General features: G+C 36.6%; 3 protein-coding genes across 4 annotated transcripts; all 3 read right to left on the bottom strand.

Moving 5' to 3' along the window:
- Positions 1–2,157: 2,157 nt before the first annotated feature.
- On the bottom strand, positions 2,158–6,190 carry LOC109215105 (uncharacterized protein At2g39795, mitochondrial-like). 2 transcript variants are annotated; one of them, XR_002066311.1, is made up of 5 exons: positions 5,840–6,190; positions 3,263–3,600; positions 2,983–3,176; positions 2,771–2,853; positions 2,158–2,639 (listed from the first exon to the last, which is right to left on the bottom strand). XR_002066311.1 is itself a non-coding variant. In XM_019379124.1 (4 exons), exons 1-3 carry the CDS (start codon positions 6,119–6,121, stop codon positions 3,017–3,019), a joined length of 780 nt encoding a protein of 259 aa, XP_019234669.1. In that variant the 5' UTR covers positions 6,122–6,190; the 3' UTR covers positions 2,158–2,853; positions 2,983–3,016. The 2 variants fall into 2 exon arrangements, 1 of the variants encoding a protein (XP_019234669.1); XM_019379124.1 differs by having other exon boundaries at positions 2,158–2,853.
- A 1,635-nt stretch (positions 6,191–7,825) lies between these two features.
- On the bottom strand, positions 7,826–11,869 carry LOC109215104. The gene is made up of 2 exons (XM_019379123.1): positions 11,209–11,869; positions 7,826–7,872 (listed from the first exon to the last, which is right to left on the bottom strand). The coding sequence occupies exons 1-2, from the start codon at positions 11,867–11,869 to the stop codon at positions 7,826–7,828; spliced, it is 708 nt and encodes a 235-aa protein (XP_019234668.1).
- A 4,809-nt stretch (positions 11,870–16,678) lies between these two features.
- Positions 16,679–17,614, bottom strand: LOC109215103. Its single transcript, XM_019379122.1, has one exon. It carries the CDS (start codon positions 17,612–17,614, stop codon positions 16,679–16,681), a length of 936 nt encoding a protein of 311 aa, XP_019234667.1.
- Positions 17,615–19,152: the final 1,538 nt, after the last annotated feature.

The raw sequence follows: 19,152 nt of genomic DNA, 5'->3' as shown, positions 1-19,152 counted from the left end.
CTTTAAAAATCGTTGTGTATATTTTAAATAGGGTTGCATCCATGGCTGTCCCCAAAACACCTTTTGAGTTATGGAAAGGATGGAAACCTAGTTTAAATCATTACACGTTTGGGGATGTCCAACTGAAGTGAGGGTTCATAACCCACAACTAAAGAAGTTAGATGAAAGAACAATAAGCGATTATTTTATAGGCCATGCGGTTAACTCTAAGGGGTTTAGATTTTATTGTCGTTCTCATTCTCCTAAAATTGTTGAGGCTAGAAACGCTAAATTTCTTGAGGAGCATGAAGAGAGTGGGAGTGGTTTGACTCAAATGGTGGAATTTGGAGAAATAAGGGAACCACTTGTGGTACCTTTATTTATTGGGAACTTGAATGTTGCTCAAAAAATTCTCATGAATTATCTAAACAACAATAAGTTTAAGATCCACCACCACTTGAGGAGCCACATGAAGATCAACTCGCTTTACCTGAACCCACAAAAGAAGTGCTTGAACCAGTGGGATTGAGAAAATCCTCAAGAGTTCGAGAACCAGCAATTTCAAGTGACTATGTTGTATATCTCCAAGAGTCTGATTATGATATTGGACTAAAAGACGACCCATGCTCGTTTTCGCAAGCCATGAGTGGAGAAAACTCCACACTTTGGTATGATGCCATGAAAGAAGAGTTAGAATCTATGGCTGAAAACAAAGTCTGGGATCTCGTCGAATTACCAAAGGGATCCTCTACCATAAGTTCCAAGTGGGTCTTTAAAACTAAAAGAAACTCATCTGGTAATATCGAACCATATAAAGCCAGACATGTAGTCAAGGGTTTTACTCAAAGGGAAGGCATTGATTACCATAAAACTTTCCCTCCAGTATCAAAGAAGGATTCATTGAGAATAATCATGGCATTAGTAGCTCATTTTAATTTAGAGTTACATCAAATGGTGTGAAAACAGCTTTCCTGAATGGAGATCTTGAAGAGGAGGTATACATGCTTCAGCCTGAAGGATTTTGTGATAAGGACAAAAGTCACCTTGTTTGCAAGTTGAATAAATTCATTTATGGGCTAAATCAGGCTTCCCGCCAATGGTATATTGAATTTCATAATGTTGTTTCTTCATTTGGATTTACGGCGAACATTATTGATCAGTGTATATACCTTAAGATAAGTGGGAGCAAATATATTTTTCTAGTCCTATATGTGGATGACATTTGCCTTGCAAGTAGTGACTTGGGATTGTTGCACGAGACTAAACAGTTCCTTATCCAGAATTTTGAGATGAAGGATATGGGTGAAGCCTCTTATGTTATTGGCATAGAGATTCACAAAGACAGATCCCAAAGATTAGTGGACTGTCTCAAAAAGCCTACATTGAAAGAATTCTGGAAAGATTCAAGATGAAGAATTATTCACCTATAGCAGCACCTATAATTAAAGGTGACAAATTCTCATTGAATCAATATCCACAAAATGCATTACAAAAGAAGCAAATGAAAGACATTCCCTATGCTACGCTTGTTGGGAGCCTTATGTATGCACAAGTCTGTACTAGACCTGATATTACTTTTGCGATAGGTATGCTTGGCAGATATTAAAGTAACCCTGGTCTTGACCATTGAAAAGCGGGTAAAATGGTTTTGAGATATTTGCAAGGAACCAACGATTTTAAGCTCACATACAAATACTCTAACTCTTTGGAGGTGATTGGATATTCAGACTCTGATTTAGGTGGACGCAAAGACACTGATAAATCCACTTCAGGGTACATTTGTTAGACAACCCGGTTAAGCCGTGGGGCACCTTAGGAGTTGTGTTAACCAACTCTACCTTAGCTGACTAGAGAAGAGTTAGTGTGAATGTAAAATTCCTCTAGTTTACATATGTATAGTAGTAGTTGTGATATACTTAACTACTTAGAGATAGAGATAGCAGTATGTCATATTAGCTTGTAGGACTCTTACTCAACATGTATATAATAACATGCACAATACCTTAATGAGGCAGTGAAGAAATACTTGAAACCTCAATCAGTGTGCTTATTATTTTCTTCATGGTATCAAGAGCCTAGGTACAAGTGATTAGTTAAACAAGTAGTAATTTGAAGGCCGCGTGTGCTATTAGGTGATCTAATGCATGTATGGTCATGCACATTAAATTTAGGATAAAATTAATACAGAGAATCTGCATGAATTTGCCACCATTTCTACAGAAGAAACAGAAATGGGGAAAACGCCCAACTAATAATGTAGAGCTTTATACAATGATTGTTTTCTCTTATTATATGAGAAAATAGCGAGGGAGGACCAAAGCTGCAATGTCAAACAATCAAGGGAAAAAAACTAGGCCTTTGTTATATGTAAGCCTCTAGCGTCGTACTAAGTTCTGGGAATAAAACCTCTAATGTCATTATTGACTATACAAGTCAAGGTCCCATCAGCAAAATCAATAAATTTTAATGGTAGAACAACATGTACTCTATGAGAAAGGCGGTCCGCAGCTCTGCTTCCCTCATGTGTCTGATTTTGTATCTTATATATCGGTACCTGTATGCTGCAGCTTAAGAAAGTTGTGCAGTTCATGCAATAACATTATTATTGCAAGCTACTTCCTTCATTAACGGGTAGATGAATTGCCTGAGACTCAGAGAATCTAATCCATTGAACAAAATCACAAAAAAGCAAAAACTCAAATTTGTGCAAGGATTGTCTCTACTTATGCTATCTTTTAAAGCCAGCCCTACTATGAAGGAAATGGTAGTGATTACTGTTGCCGTTTCTTACCACCATTGGCGTCCCAACCTTCATCATGTATCGTCTGACATTACCCATATGTTTCTTTAGCAATAATATCCTCAACTACAGACCTGCTCAAAAGAAAGAGGTCAGATAGTAAGATAAAAGTAGATAATAAAACATATCCAGCAAGAAACTCAGCTACAGTACAAATCCTTGCTACACTACTAACAACTCGAAACAAAAACAGTTAGGCTCACCATTTCTACTTAAAATATTAACAAAAAAAGAAGGCTAATTCTCGACAAACTTCATGATAGTTTTTAGCCACCGGATGTATTCCTTGCTGTCTTTGCTAATTACATACTCCAGCAAGAAGTTGGCAGTGCTGCCCGTCAGCCCTCTGACTTCAAGATATTCATAGAAAGACTTCTGCAGACTTTCATTTAGAAGTCTGAAGAGAAGATAAACACAACTTGGGTAATTAGTATAACAAAGTGGCTCCAAACCAACTCCATCAGACAATAGATAAGTACTTACGAAACAGCAGGCCCTCTATAGTCTAGCTGATTGCTTGAACTTTTGAGCTCCTTGATGGATATTCCACAAATCAAAACTTTATTTGGAAAAGCTCTCACATCAAACTCTAGTGACAAGCCATTTTCTTTTGACACGGTGACAGACAATGGAACACTAGGTTGTGGCTCACTCTCTTCCTCACTGTTAACAGCATCATCTGCAGCATTTTCACATCTGGCATTAGGCATGTCAACTTCAATATTTATGGTCTCTTCTCCATAATCTCTTGTAAGAACAATAACTCTTTCTCCAGCTTTATCTTGAACCTTAAAAGGAAACCCATCTGGGATGTCTACAACCTACATTAAGGAAATTTTCAACCAAGTGATGCAATAGGTGGTAAACGTGCTCGATAACATCCAATTGCCATACTATTACATTCAGAGAAATTGTGGATTGATATGCACACTTAGAGTTAGGCAGTTAACCTTGGTGGTCTCTACATATTAAGAAAGTGGATATAGACCATAGATGGGTGAAAATTATATTAAGCTTGATTTACCTTATTGTATATCTTGCATCAACCATCAAGTAGGTTAATCTGAAGTAACTAAAACCATCACTTAGTTTGATACCATATTTATGGTCTTCGTCAACTTTTAGTCCTGCTACTTGGGCAGTTACTCTTTTTTTCTCAGAATATTTTATACCTTTCCGTTAATAACAAACGCCTTACGATTTGATTATCAGAAATCAAATAGCTTATGCTCCAGTTCAATGGACTGCTCTTAGCCCCTTACAAATCAGATATTAACAGTATTAAATTTCTAAGCTTTTGGAACAATTGGCAAGGATACACATGGAAACCTCTTACTATCCTTCCACAAGAGGATAAAAATGGAATATAGAAAGGAAAAGTTAAAAAAGGCGATGGCATAGAGCTTATTCATCCTAGTACAGAGAAAAAAAGAACATGCTAATTCAAATTTACATAAGTGTGCCATTATTTATTTGTTATGAAATGTTTGAACATCATCCAATAAGAATAACTGGTGGTTCCAATTGATCATTCTAAACCATACTCTATTCACTAGTTATAGTGATAATAGAATGTGATGTTCACACCATTACAACAGAAAAAAAACGATATATAGAAACTGATTTTTGCATAAGAGGAAAAACATGGAATGAGCCATCTCAATATTGTTTTAAGCTAGACCCCAGTCCCCCGCTAGCAGAACACTAGAGACCTTTACGATTTACAAATTATAGTTGCAAGTAATAGAGAAAAGAAAAGCTGGGTGGGTCAACAAACTCGCAATAAGTAACACCGCGGATATTTTAGAAAGAAAAAAGAAAACCACAATAGACGTTTATATAATGGCTAAATGAACAGACTCTGCAATAATAGATTACAGGGAATTCCCCATGTAGAATAATAGTGGTGTCATCTTATGCCGTCATACGTTTAAGCTTCATCAGATATCACTGATCAGCATCGATCTAAAGACAGATGTGGCATGAAATCATACGGATGAGTCAATCAAAGTTACATTTATGTCATTTAAGAATCTCCACAAATTTCCAAAACTTTCCATTGAAATATCAGTAAAAACTTTAAGAATGTCCTCAAGACAACTTCAGATTCTTGATATTCTATGCATCCCTTCAAAGATAACGAAAATGGTGGTGATAATATTGGTGCTTTCTCAAATAAAATTAGGGTGCATATGATTGCATAAATTATAAGCTTGACTTATAGACTCATGTTTTGTGTTTAGTATGATGGGAAATACTTTTGCATCAGAAAATAAGTAATTTTCTGGCGTTTGGTTGCCAGAAAATGAAAAGCATTTTCCACCAAAAGGGCGAAAATAACTTCCCTTAGGACCCTCACTTAGGGCCGAAATCATTTTCCTTCACAGCTATCTAAATTCTTAACTTCATGCCGATGCTTCAACTAACACTTAAACATTAGTATAAATCTTTAATAATCAAAGTAATTAAGGAAATCCGACTAAAGTAATAAAAACTTCATCAAAACACTATCAGGTTGGCTAACCCCAGAAAGTTCAATTTGTGTGAATCTATTTGTTATATGGACTATGGAGTTTAAGAAAGAAAGATAGACTTTTGTAACTTGTACTCTTAACATGCCATAACATTTGTGTGGCTATAAAATCATGTCATTAAGCGCAAAATGAGAGATTTAAAGTTAAGTTGTATCCAACTATAGAAATGTGTCATTGTTCCCAAAACAGATTTACAAAAATAGTGTCATATAAAATTGAACATAGGGAGTAACAAGTTACGAAACTTTGAAGGTAGAATGACATTAGCGCTATTAGAGCTTTAGCAGTGTAAGACACAAATATTTCTTCTGTGGTCCATTGTTATTTCTTTCAAAGTCATTAATATGATTCTTTCTATTGCAAATTGAAAGTGATTTAATTAGAAGATTAAATTCAAACATAACATGATGCATACCTGTACTCTAAGCATACAGGCCAGCAACAGTCAAATTAACCACACAAAAAGGAAAAGAAAAGAAAAACTGATTTGATATTTTATCTCAGCATTCAAATAGCAGGAACTTACGCAGTCATGAAAATCAGAATCCAGGGCAAAATTGATTTCCGAATCGACGATTTGGAGCAGAATATCATCAAAGGAGCTGTGTTTGCTCTTCTTCTTCTTGACTGCGCTGGTAGAGTAGTGAAGCACCGGAATTGAGAAGCTTCGAAAAACGCTGCCGCAATCATTATTTTCTACGCCGGAGGTGACGGCAGAGAAATAGGAAGTCGCGGCAGTAGCGACGGAGCGAACCGCAAGAGGAATTGTGGAGTTAGAAGCTCTGCGAATTGCTGAATATAGCGCCATAGCAATTCTTTCGGCCTTTCGTGTTTTAGAAATGGAGTAGAAAGCGTGCACAGGGCCTTTGGTTCCCCATTGCGGCGCTTTTATGTGAAGAAATTAAAACAAATTAAGACTTATATAAAATAAATTATATTAATGGTATGTTTGGCCAATTCTTTGGGGAGATTTACCTAGCTATACTATAATATAAATTTATTTACCACTTTTATATGGGTTCTTGCTTAATTATATTCTATATCTATATTTATCATTTATATACAAAATAATTAAAAAAAAGAATATAGAGGATTCCTTAAATTTAGCATCTCATTCTCTCTCTTTCGCTAAATCCCCCTCCTAAAAATTTGAATTTCATCTATTTTTCAAAATATATCACATCTCATTCTCTCTCCCTCATACTTATCATCCAAAATCGATACTTCTCTCACAATATAAACAAAAATGGCGAAAATCTATCTCTAAAATTGCAGCAAAGGGTTCTCCATCGACATCCATTAAAAAGTTTCGAAACTTTAAATTCAATATTCCAGATATACAAATTTGTGATTTCTTTGGATTGGGTATTCTTGCAAACGATGGAGAATATACCTTGTAGTTTATATCTCAATTTTGAGACAATACTAATAAAATTATAATATAATATTATATCAGATTTTAAGTTTAGAGTCGTGATTGAAATCAAAGAAGATGAAGATCTTAATTGTATCACTATTTTTCATAAATGTGTCGCAGTTTGTATAAAAAATATATGAGAATTTTGTTAGTATAGTATCACGTATTGTTTTAGGTATTAATGTATCAAATACAAGTTAAATACAATTGTAATACAAGTACGATACATTTATGATCCAATTATGTTTCAGCTATTGATGTATCCACAATTATGATACAGTTATTAAACAATTATCATACAATCCCTGCAACTTCTTCTTCTTCTTCTTTCAATCTGAATTTTCACTTAAAACTAACTTTAACTTAATCAATCTCCATCAAAATTGAGATATTCTTCTTCTTCTTCTCCTACTTCTTCTTCTTTCAATCTGAGTTTTCACTTAAAACTAACTTTAACTTAATCAATCTCCATCAAATTTGAGATATAAACTCCAAAAGATATTCAATCACTTGCAAGAATATCTAATCCAAACAAATCACAAAATCTTAAAACCCAAAATTGTATGTATATATACTCGAGAATCATATGTATTTTTTGTCTTCGAATGGACCGATTTGTGGATGAGCGTGTTAGTCAAACAAACTGAAGAAATTAGGGAAAGGGAAAAAAGGAGAGAGGAGAGTAGAGGGAAAAAAGTATTTAACTGAATCCCTTAATTTAAGGCACTAATAATAGGGTGGGAGTCGTACAACACCGTGATGGTGCCCAACACCGTTGTCGGGCAAGCCAACGCGGAAATAGTAGTGAATTCTTGTCTTTACTTAACTAAAACAGTTACGACCATTGCTTAATTTCAAATTTAAAGACGTGTGATAATAAGCAACATTCAATATATACAACCCAAAATATTAGTCTACTAATGTGTGTGCCAAGACCTGGTGTCACAAGCTGTGGGCTACTAGTAGAATACATAAAATAATAGATCTATACTACTGTCTGAAATAAAATAGACAGTCAAAAGTAAGAGAGACTCCATCAAGCTGCTGATCGGCACAGGAAGGGAAGCAGCTCACTGTGGTAGCCTCGGACTATGATCAGGGACGCGCACCGGTCTGACAGCCAGATGTATCTGCCTCAGAGCCTGTACAATTAAGTACAGCAGCGTAGCATGAGTACATAAACAATATGTACCCAGTAAGTATCCTGTCTAATCTCGAAGAAGTAGAGACGAGAGGTCGACTTGATACCTACTAGGGTCAAATAATATAATATGGTATTGTGCTAGGCATGAAAGTTACAATTATATAACAGTTGTAATAAGAACTAATAAGTCATGCCCTTAATGATATCACAGCTAGTCATTTACATTTCAAACCATTTAACAAGCAAGTCATTTATAATAATTCACATAGATATCATGCGCACATCATGCCGAGGTCGACGGCCCGATCCAACAGAAAAAAAACCGTGCACTGCCAGAGGGTCGAATGGCGCGAACCATAGATGCATCTATTTCTACCGAGGCGATCGGTCCGATCCACAAATAAAAATTACCAACAGGAACATACAAGAAGGCGCATTTATATTTAATTAAACTCATACAAGTGTTCAACGATACATATGTTCCCTTATGTTCATTTCCAATTCTCTAGCATATCCTAAATGATCACATTAGCAAGAAGACATATAACACTTACAAATATAGCATGATACGGTCCTAAACTACCCGGACAATTAACATAATAGTAGCTACACACGGACTCTCGTCACCTAGTGTGTACGTAGCCCTCGCATTTAGTGGCAAATTATACAATTATTACTCCTATGGGGACAATTCCCTCTTACAAGGTTAGAAAGGAGACTCACCTCGCTCCAAAGTGCACTTCCAATACCAAGAACGAGCCCAAACTCTCAATTTGGAGCCTAACGATCCAAAACTAGTTAAATGGGGTAGGAACTAGTCAATACAAGCTCACAAGATCGCATTCTAACTATTGAAGCAATTTCCCAACCTCAAACACAAGTTTCCTAAAATCCGACCCCGGGCCCACGTGCCCGGATTTCGAAATTTTTCGAATAAAGTTGTTCTTTGTAACCTAAGGATCAATAATATATGATTTCTACTTCGTTTCATAACCAATTTCGTGGAAATCTAAGTTTTATCAAAACCCTAAGTTTTGCTCTTACCCCATGATTTTACCTTAATCTTAGTGTGTTAATCTACCTAAGACACAAGTATTAAACTAGGAATAGGTAGGATAAGCTTACCTCAAGATGCTAGGTGGAAGTCTTCTCTCAAAAATCGCCCGATGGAGGAGAGAAAAATGCAAAATAACTTAGAACCCGTATTAAATGAAGCTCACTGCTTCAGCGATTTCCGCTTCTGCGGTCGGGGGATTGCATCTGCGGTCCCGTTTCTGCGAAAAGAAGGACGCATCTGTGAAATTTGCCAAGCGAGTTGGGACCGCTTCTGCGGTCTTGAACCCGCTTCTGCGCAGCCGCTTCTGCGGTTTTGACCTGGCCGGCCCTGGGCCGCATCTGCGAGGGGACGACCGCTTCTACGGTCTCGCACCTGCGGCTGACCAACCGCAGGTGCGGTTATGACAGCAACTGAAGCTTCAGCTCTTTCAAAAATTCCAACTTCACTCGAGCCTCATTCGATTGACGCTCAGGACTCCCGAGCCCCGTCCGAACATACCGAAAAGTTTGAAATCACGAAACGGACTTGCTCAAACCTTCGGAACGCCTGAAACAACGCTAAATCTAAGAATCACCCCCTAAAACCAATTGAATCAAACTTATGAACTTCAAGTTCTTAATTCACTTCTAACGTGCCGAAACGTACTTAAACTACTCGGATTGACACCAATTTTGCGGGCAAGTCTTAAATGTTATATTGGACCTGTACTGGGCTCCGAAACCAACATACGAGCCCGATACCGACGTGATCAATCATTATTTAGTTTTCTTTAAATCCTTGGAATTTCAGTTAACAATTTCAAATAAAAATTTATTACTTGGGCTAGGGGCCTTGGAATTCGATTATGGGCATACGCCCAGGTCCCGTATTTTCCTACGGACCCTCCGGGACCGTCAAAACACAGATCCGGGTCCGTTTGCTAAAAATGTTGATCAAAGTCAAACTTGGCCCTTTAAGAAAATCTTAAGGAATCGAGTGAGCTTATTTCAACCCAAACCCTTCCAAATCCCGAACCAATCACCCCCGCAAGTCGTAAATTAGCTAAAGCAAGCGCGGAAAATTTTATTTAGGGGAACGGGGTTCTAAAAAGCAAAACGACCGGTCGGATCGTTATATATATATATATATATATATATATATATATATATATATATATATATATATATATATATATATATATATTTCCAAAGTGAAGATATTTGACCAAGCTTATAGGAAAAATTGCTTCCTTAAGATCAAGGTAGTACAATTAAATTTCCTGACACGGTTTGTTGAAATTTATTGCATTTTTAAGGGAACATATTATACATTTGCATACGAAACTGAGCCTCCGTGAAAACTTAAATCCTAGTACAACAATTGAACATAATCCATATTTATGACAGAAATCTCAAAATGCATAAAATTTTATTATGCTAGACGACACTGTGATCGCGCCCCCATGCATGAACAACATTAGAAGAAAGATCACAAATCACAACTTATAATTGTATCATTTCTTAGAAAATGAGACTTGATTGAAAATTTTCAGTGAGAAAATACAAATGGGGTAATAGATTCTTAGTTGTACGAGCATAGAGAGAGAGAGGGAGTGAAGACAGAGAGAGTCGAGTTCCAGAAGAGAGTGAAAATGGCATTCGTGTACTATTCCAGAAAAGGAACAATCACGAAGGACAAGGCAAAAGGATCTTTTGATGTTTACGAAAAATAAGTTATTCTTGCTCAGGTCAACATTTAAAACCCTAGCTAAAAACTAACCGAACCAAAAACTGAACAGCCCTCGTCATTTACAGCTTGTTTGGATGGTTGTTAGCCATTGTATCTTATTGTATTGTTATTCCAAAATAATATTTCTTTTATTTGTTTACTTAAATTGATTGTATTGTTAAACCAAATCTCATTTTATGAAACAAAGGATTTGATGTGGTACCAATTATACCCTTACTTATTACTCCATTATTATATTTTTACCCTATATTTTTTTTAACTTTAATTCTCCAACCTATTGGCCTACTTTGTCTTCATCCATCTACCGGAATGCCTTTCTTTTCATCCAAATCTCCAAATCTCCGTTCGTCTCTTTGTCTCTTTCCTTTTTTTTTTGAAGGGAAAAGATACTTATATTAATATTAATAAAACAGGCATTGTACTAGGGTACAAGACCCATAGAGATGCCATTAGTACATAATTGTGCCATGCCATTTAGGGCATTATCATTACCTAGAGATGCTAGAGTGTTGCATGCATACATACTACATGAACGGAAATAGTTACAACCTTCCTGATCCTTACAATACACATCTATTGCAAAGTTAGGTGGTTTAGCAAAATAAAGGGTTATATTATAACTAGGGTACTTTAGAGCTTCCTTGGCCATCTTGTGTGCCACCATATTCCCTTCACGGAAGTTGTGCTTCATTATGATCTCCCCCTGCTCCATTGCCTTCCCCATTAAGCACCTGCATTCATAAATTAAATTGCTGTAAGTAGGATAATCCTCTTCTAAAAAATGAATCACCTCTGTGGCATCTGTCTCTAGTTCACATGGTGTGAACTTTTCCCTGATAATTGTTTGAAGTGCCTGTCGAAGAGCTAGAAGTTCTGCATGGATAGGTGATATAATTTGACACTTCTCATAGTAACCCAACATCCACTCTCCTTTGTTGTTGCGTATGATTCCACTGATTCCTCCATGTAGGCTTTCATTCTTGAACGCACCATCAAAGTTGACCTTGTACCAATTCCTAGGAGGCGGATGCCATTTTACCTTCACCTTTATGGGAATATTACTAGTAGTATGTTTGGATGTGAGCAAATGATATTTCAGTGTTTGTTGAAATACTTTAGTGGTGTTAATAGTAAGGTTGGTATTATTTACATTGTTTTCGTTCCTGTTTTTCCAAATAGACCAAAGTGCAAACGGAAAACATCTTCCCATGTGATGAAAGTAGTTGGTATATGAGGTGTTTTTTTTCCTTAGGAAATCAACCCAGTGCTCGTGTGGCATAGGGTTAGAAAAAAATATTCCTATAGATTCCCAAAAATATTTAGCCACCTTACATTCCCAAAATATATGAAGTAGGGATTCACTCCTATCTTTGCAAATTGGGCATGTTGTATCAATGTTGATACCAATTTTTCCTAGGTAGTCCCTGGTAGGAAGTCGTGAGTGGTAACATTTTCACATAAAAAATTTGATTTTCCTAGGGCATCTCATGCCCCATATCCATGCAAAGTCTTTACTTGTATGAGATTGTGTGTCAATTAATTTGTAGCATGATGAAGTTGTGAATATCCCACTAGGATTTGTACTCCATATAAGCTTGCTAGAGTGTGTGGAGGTTGTGGTCAGTGAGTGAATACTATTCATAACATTGTGGGGTAGTTCGAAGGAGATATGTGCTAGATCCCATCTATTATTTATTAGGATGTCTTTTATTTTTAATCCAATCTCCTTATTTGTGAGGGGGCCTACTAAGTTTTTCCTTAGCTTACCATAATTAGGGATCCAGTTGGTGTCCCATATAGACATTAGTGTGATTATTCGCAGGCCATCTTATACCTTGTTGACAATAATTCCACCCCTTTAGGAGGCTTTTCCAAGTATTGGAACCCCCCTTGGTGGACTTAGTATAGCTATATAGGCTAGTAATGACTCGTGCCCAAAGAGATGATGGTTCATTAAGAAGCCTCCAAACAAGGCTTGTCAGAAGGGACAAATTTTTAGACTTTGCCTTTCTAATACCTAGCCCCCCCATTTCCTTTGGTAATGTAACCACGTTCCAGCCTATTAAGTGCATTCTCTTTTTTTCAGATGTAGTTCCCCAGGGGAAGTCTCTTTGGACCTTATCTATTTCCTTTAGTGTCCTACTAGGGAGCATTGAGAGTTGCATTTGGTGATTTGGTATTGTGCTTATGAGAGTACACCTTCCTGCCATATTGAGCCAATTGGCATTCCAAATGTTGAGTCTAGCCCTCATTTTGTCAATTATAGGCAGGTAGTATTTGTGTCTGGGTGGTTACTACTCATTGGAAATTCTAGGTATTTGCCAAAATCCTTACTAATCTTCATGTCCAAAATAGAAGTGATCCAATTACTATTACTATTTGGGCAAGATTTGAAAGCAACAATTTCGATTTATCCTTGTTAATATTAAGGCCAGATAAATGACAAAAGAATTCCATACTATTCCTCATTGTAGTGATAGTTTTTTGATTTGCGCGACCCATTAAGGTTAAGTCGTCTGCAAAGAACAAATGGGACAAGGGAGGGCATTTTTTATTCAAAAAGACGGGATCCCAATTTAGGGTGTCTACTTGGTGCTCAATATTTTTGGATTGTATCCATGCATAAGATGAATAGATATGGTGACATTGGGTCCCCTTGCCTAACTCCCCTGGTAGGATAAAAATCATTTATTTTATTACCATTAACTAGGATAGAGATAGAACTTGTTGTTATGCAGCTAAGAATGAGGGAGGTTATATTAGGAGGGAAGTTGTGGAACTTTAAAGTTCTATATACAAAGGACCTTTCCAACTTATCGAAAGCCTTTTCTAGGTCAAGCTTTAATAACCAATTTCCTTTTCCTGTCCGGCTATTAAAGCGTTTTAGTACTTCTTGAATAATGATTGCATTATCCGTGGGTCGTCTGTTTTTAACAAAGCTACTTTGGTGCTCACTAATTAGAAAATTTAGGAAAGGCTTAATGCGGTTTGCAATTACTTTAGTAATCACTTTATACAAAGTATTACAAAGACTAATTGGTCTAAAGTTTTGTATTTTGTTTGCATTATTGAACTTAGGGATCAAACAAACGTAGGTTTTATTTAGGTCATGGGGAATAGTCTTAGAGCTAAAAATTTTCTGGCATAAACTAATGACCTTACTTCCTAGAATTGGCCAAAATTTTTGGAAGAAAAAAGGATGCAGACCATCAGGTCCGGGGGCCTTGCATGGTTTAAAAGAAAAAATAGCTCTCCTAATCTCATGATTTTTAAGTGGACTGTCAAGGCATGATAAATCTACTTTGTTAAAACTAGTGTTAGCCAAAGTAATGCTTTTCCAACTTGTGTGTTCATGAGAAGTGGTGAAAATATTTTGGAAATGATTGGCTACATAGTTCATAAGAGCTTTTTGATTTTCAATCCAGTTTCCATGGTTATCTATAAAGAAGACGATATTATTTCTCCTTCTCCGATTAGTGGCTTGTATATGAAAATACCTAGTATTTGCGTCTCCTTCATTTAACCAATTAACCCTAGAACGAAGTTTCCAGTAATCCTCTTCTAATTTGAGGATTGAGTCGTAATCTTTTATTAGTTTGACTTATAGGTCTCTAAGAAATTGGCTATACTGGTAACTAGGGGAGTTTTGAATACCAGTTATACGCTTTAGTAAAATTCTTTTTTTAGTAAAGATATATTGCTTTTTTCCATTCCATAACACTGTTTTTGGAAATGCTCAGTCCCCTTTATAATGTCCCTATTATCCCAGCTTTCTTTTACAATTCTTGGAAAATCAGGGTGAGAGAATCAAAAGGTTTTCATCCTAAAAGGCCTAGCATTAGTGTGGTTAATACTATTGTTTATGTTAACTAATATAGGATTATGGTCGGAGTGAATTTTAGGAAGATGAGTAACCGTTACATTGTTGTATTCTTGTAACCATTCTGAATTTGAGTAGACCCTGTCTAACCTTTCCATAATTAGACCCTATTCCTCCTACGATGGTTTGACCATGTGTATTTGCACCCTTTGTAACCGAGGTCTACTAGATTACAATAGCTAAGGCAATCTATTAGGGCTCTAGCCCTTTTTTGGTTAATCGACATGCCCCCAAACTTATCCGTTGAGTTAGTAATTTCATTAAAATCCCCGGTAACCAGCCAAGGTCCCTTGTATTTATCATAAATATATTTAAAATCATCCCATAATAAATGTCTAAGGGCTATATCAGTGCTAGCATAAATAGTAGAAAAGAGCCAGGAATTATTCTTAGGTTTTACCTCTATCATAGCATGGATGGATTGGCCATTCCTGGTGAAGTTGTTGACCTTCACCACTTTATTGTTCCCGTAGGAGGACCATACCTCCAAAATTTCCAACCGTAGGAACTTCGACCATTTCATTAAAGTGATAGCATTCTAGAATGGAAATGTGAGTCTCCATTTTTGTTTCTAGCAAGGCAACTAGATTAGGCTTGTGAGTGTCCATTAGTTCACGAAAATGCCTCCTAAAATTATCATTGTTTGCTCCTCTAACGTTCCAAATGATGATATTACTGGGCTGATGCATGGGACTCATGGTAGGGGGGATGTTGTTTGGGTTCCTCCTCAAAGAAGGAACCAGAATGAGTACATTCTTGCCCACTGTGGGATCGTGGGGAGGGCGGATGTCCAAGGAGCACTTGTAGAGTGTCGTTGGGCAGCTGCAGATACACTTCCTGTCTAAACTTTCCTTGAAGATTAATATTTTTACCTCGTTTAGGTTTGAAAAAGCCACCACTGGCTCCAACAAGATTGCTAAGTCGTCCTCTTCCTCCTCTTCTTCCTCCTGAATCCCTTCCTGATTCTGCATGTTTGGAATTGGAGGTTGTTCTTCCATTGGCTCTGGTTGAGGACCTAGTGGCTGGTCTTGCATGGGTTGTTGTGGTGTCCATTGCGTAAAGATTGGGTTCAGCATCATTAGGTCCTCCGGAGCAAAGAAGGGGAGATTGATTGGTGAATTTTGAGGTAGTTGTTGGTTGGAGTTGTGGGGTATGTTCCACATCTGCTGCATATTTTGAACTAGGTTTTGATTTAGTGAGGGTGCTAGTGGTTGTAGTATGTTGCTCATCCACTTTTGGTTTATGTAGTTGTTAATGGTTAGGGTCATTCCCTCCAAGATTAGTTGTGCAAGGAAATGTGTGTTCTGTATGATTATAATGGACTCATGTCCATTGATCTCCATGTTGAAGGAGATGGCATGCCCTTGAAGCCCCAGTTCCACCCATAATTGGGGTACATGATTGGGAGGGCTTGGAGGTTGAGCATAAACGACTGGATTTGGTTGGATTTGGGGAGGGAGTGGTGGTAGGTTGTTCATTGTCTGGTTTCTTGAGAGGTGGATAAGTTGAATTAGGTGATATCTCCTTCTCAATGTTATTGGTGTTCTTGCCATTTTCAGAGGCTTGGTGTAATATAGGGGTGATACTATCGATTGGAGGAGTAGGGTTAGTAATGATTTGCTCTATGGTTGTAGTATGTGGGATTGTTTGCGTGTGGTTTATAAGAAAATCTTCCAAATCTTGCATGGATTTGCCTTCATCCACTTGGCAGTCTTCAACCTCCATGTGTTGCATGGTGGAGTTTAAAATAGTGGGGGTGTTTTGCATATTAGTATCTTGTATTGTATTACTAGTGTCATTTGATTAGGTGTTTAAGTCACCGGTGTGGCTAGTACTAGGGGTAATAATAGTGTTTTGGTTGCTTATGTTGATTAACGGGTGATTTACTACCTTGTCCATTTTGTGAGATAAAAGATTTGAGTAGTTATTATTAGAAGTTTGTTATGACACGTTGTTGCCACTTGTACGAAGTATGGCTTTAGTGCCATGCAGATTATAGTTGTCATTTTTTATTTTTTGTTTAGTGGAATTGTGCAAAACAGTGTACTCTTGTATTTTGTGGGAAAAACCACTATTATTCTTGCATTGTGGTTTTCCGGTGGGGTGAGAAGCTTCTGAGTTTACCCCTTTTCCTTTGTCTTATTGAGAGCCAGTATAGGTTGAGGTAGAGTTCAATTGTGCTTGAGTGTTAGTATAATTCATACCTTGGGAGTTTAAGAACCTACCTGGCCTTGTATCCAAGAAACGTGCACTGGTACCTGTGTCAGTGGTGGAGATTGCCTTCATTAGGTGCTGATTGGCTGCCTTGCCTTTGCTTTTCCTTGGAAAGGAGACTGTCTTCCACTCTTGTGCTGTGTCTTCCTTAGATACTGATGCTTCATTCGTGGTTGATCCATTTGGTTGTCCACTTGGAAAAATCCTATATGGGCAACTGTGAGTTGAGTGGCCCAATCGTCCACAATTTTTGCATAGGAAGCCTTCACCTTCATAGAGGATTGGTTGGTTGTGGTGTCCTATCATAATAGAGGTTTGGACCGGCTGGTCCAATGGCAATTCCACACAAAGTCGTGCATACCTCCCCCTTAAAGTGGCTGATGTACATGCATCCACTTTCAATAGCTTACCAATATAATTCCCAATTTTTGTGAGAATGATCCCATCGTAAAATTCCGTAGGAAATTGTGGTAATCTAATCCAAACGGCTGTGTAGTTTTGGGATGCCCTATTTGCTACAAAGTTCGGAACCCATTTTTGTACTGATATGAAGCATCCATTGATGAACCATGGACCATTATGTAGGATCCTTGTCATGCTCTCTTCTTTCATCAACTTAACCGTATAGTAATCCTCCCCTAGGTCTATTAGAGGGTAATTTTCATCAATCTTCCATAACTCTTGTGTTTTCCTCTTAAGATAGTGATGAACTATTCTTTTCCCCATGAGTTTAATAATTAGTGAGTACTTCCATGGATTATACATTCGTTGTTTGTCATCCTCACTCAGAATGATTTGCCTCAAATTTTTACACACAACTTCCATTGAAGTATTTTCAATTTCATAGGGTTGGGTGTCCATTGTTGTACACAAGGGCTCTGGGTATGATTGGGATTCAGTTGTGAATAATTCTCCTTGAATTAATCTCTCCTTGTAGGTAGAAGAAGATGTAGGTTGATTTGTTTGATTGGATGATGATTTGTTTGTTTGTGAGTTTATGTCAGGGGGTTTGGGAGGAATTTGATGTGAATTTTTCGATGGATTTGTTAGTGAGAGGTTGCTCATTCTCTCTCTTGTTAAGTTTGTAGGATATGTGTATTCGTTTCTTTGTCTCCTTCCATTGTTCTAATTTTTTTTTTTTTTTGGCTAATGATAGTCAACCTTTTTCTTTAGGCTTTTGCTCTTGTTTTCAAGCTACATAATTGGTGATAAATTAGTAGAAGAGTTTTTCTTAAATTATTTTTATGTTTAATTCTTGACAAATTTAATATTTAATTGAGGGTATTTTAGTAACTTATCAGTTAAAGTATGGTACGATACAGTCAAATCAAACAACAAATATATTATTTAACAACAACATACGATACAATCTATCCAAATTGTATCCATAAAATAATACAGTACAATACAATACATTATAAAACGATGGGTAACAATGATCGAAACAAGCTGTTAATATTTCGGTGCTTCGGAACAAGTAAAACCCGCAAATATCACATGGATCTTTTTACAACCACGTTTATATTTATACCTCACTAGTTATAGCGTGCGTGGGTACTGAGTCAATTAATAAAAAATAAAAAAATATATACATAACGAACAAATATTTGAAAAATAATAATTTTGGTTAAAATAAATGCAAACACATTTGTTTAAATGATAAAAAATACTACTATATTAACATATATAGTTCCTTATAAACTCAATATCTTTTAACATCATGATGAATTAAATTAAATTAGTCGTATTAGTAATACACGACATAAAAAAAACTTTTTTAAATTATCGAGTAAGAAATCAATAGATAACTTTCAACTTTATTTTAATTTATGAATATAAGGTTTTCACTTTTTCTGAGAACAAAATTAATCAGATATTAGTATGTCATGATTCTGAAATAAATGTTTTATGTAAAAAGATAATGTTAAGATATTTTTCACAAACTATTTTACTTTTTCAAGTATTACAAAAGAGATTGATAAAAATTAGAAACGTGCTCTATTTTTCATCCTTCTTTTTTCGGGTCAATTCCGATTCTTAGTTTTTCCTTTAATCTTTGGTATTTATAGATTTGTTTTCAATATGATTGTCACACCTCCTTTTTACCTACACCTCCGGAAGGGGTATAATAAAAGGAATTTTTCCCAATCGAAACGGGATTATTTTATTAAGAGATTCAGAGTCGTCACTTGGGAGATTTATGGTGTCCCAAGTCACCGATTCAAATCCCGAATCGAGGAAAAGGTTGACTCTGTATTACAGTCCGCGAACCAGAAATTCGGGTAAGGAATTCTGTTAACCCGGGAGAAGGTGTTAGGCATTCCCGAGTTCCGTGGTTCTAGCACGGTCGCTCAACTGTTATAAATGGCCTATTGTCTGATTTTAGCACATGTTTTAGC

Source organism: Nicotiana attenuata, unplaced genomic scaffold, assembly GCF_001879085.1.
Source record: "Nicotiana attenuata strain UT unplaced genomic scaffold, NIATTr2, whole genome shotgun sequence".
Taxonomy (NCBI): Eukaryota; Viridiplantae; Streptophyta; class Magnoliopsida; order Solanales; family Solanaceae; genus Nicotiana; species Nicotiana attenuata.
The sequence above is the reverse complement of the archived record's forward strand: the minus strand, read 5'-3'. Positions and strand labels throughout refer to the sequence as shown.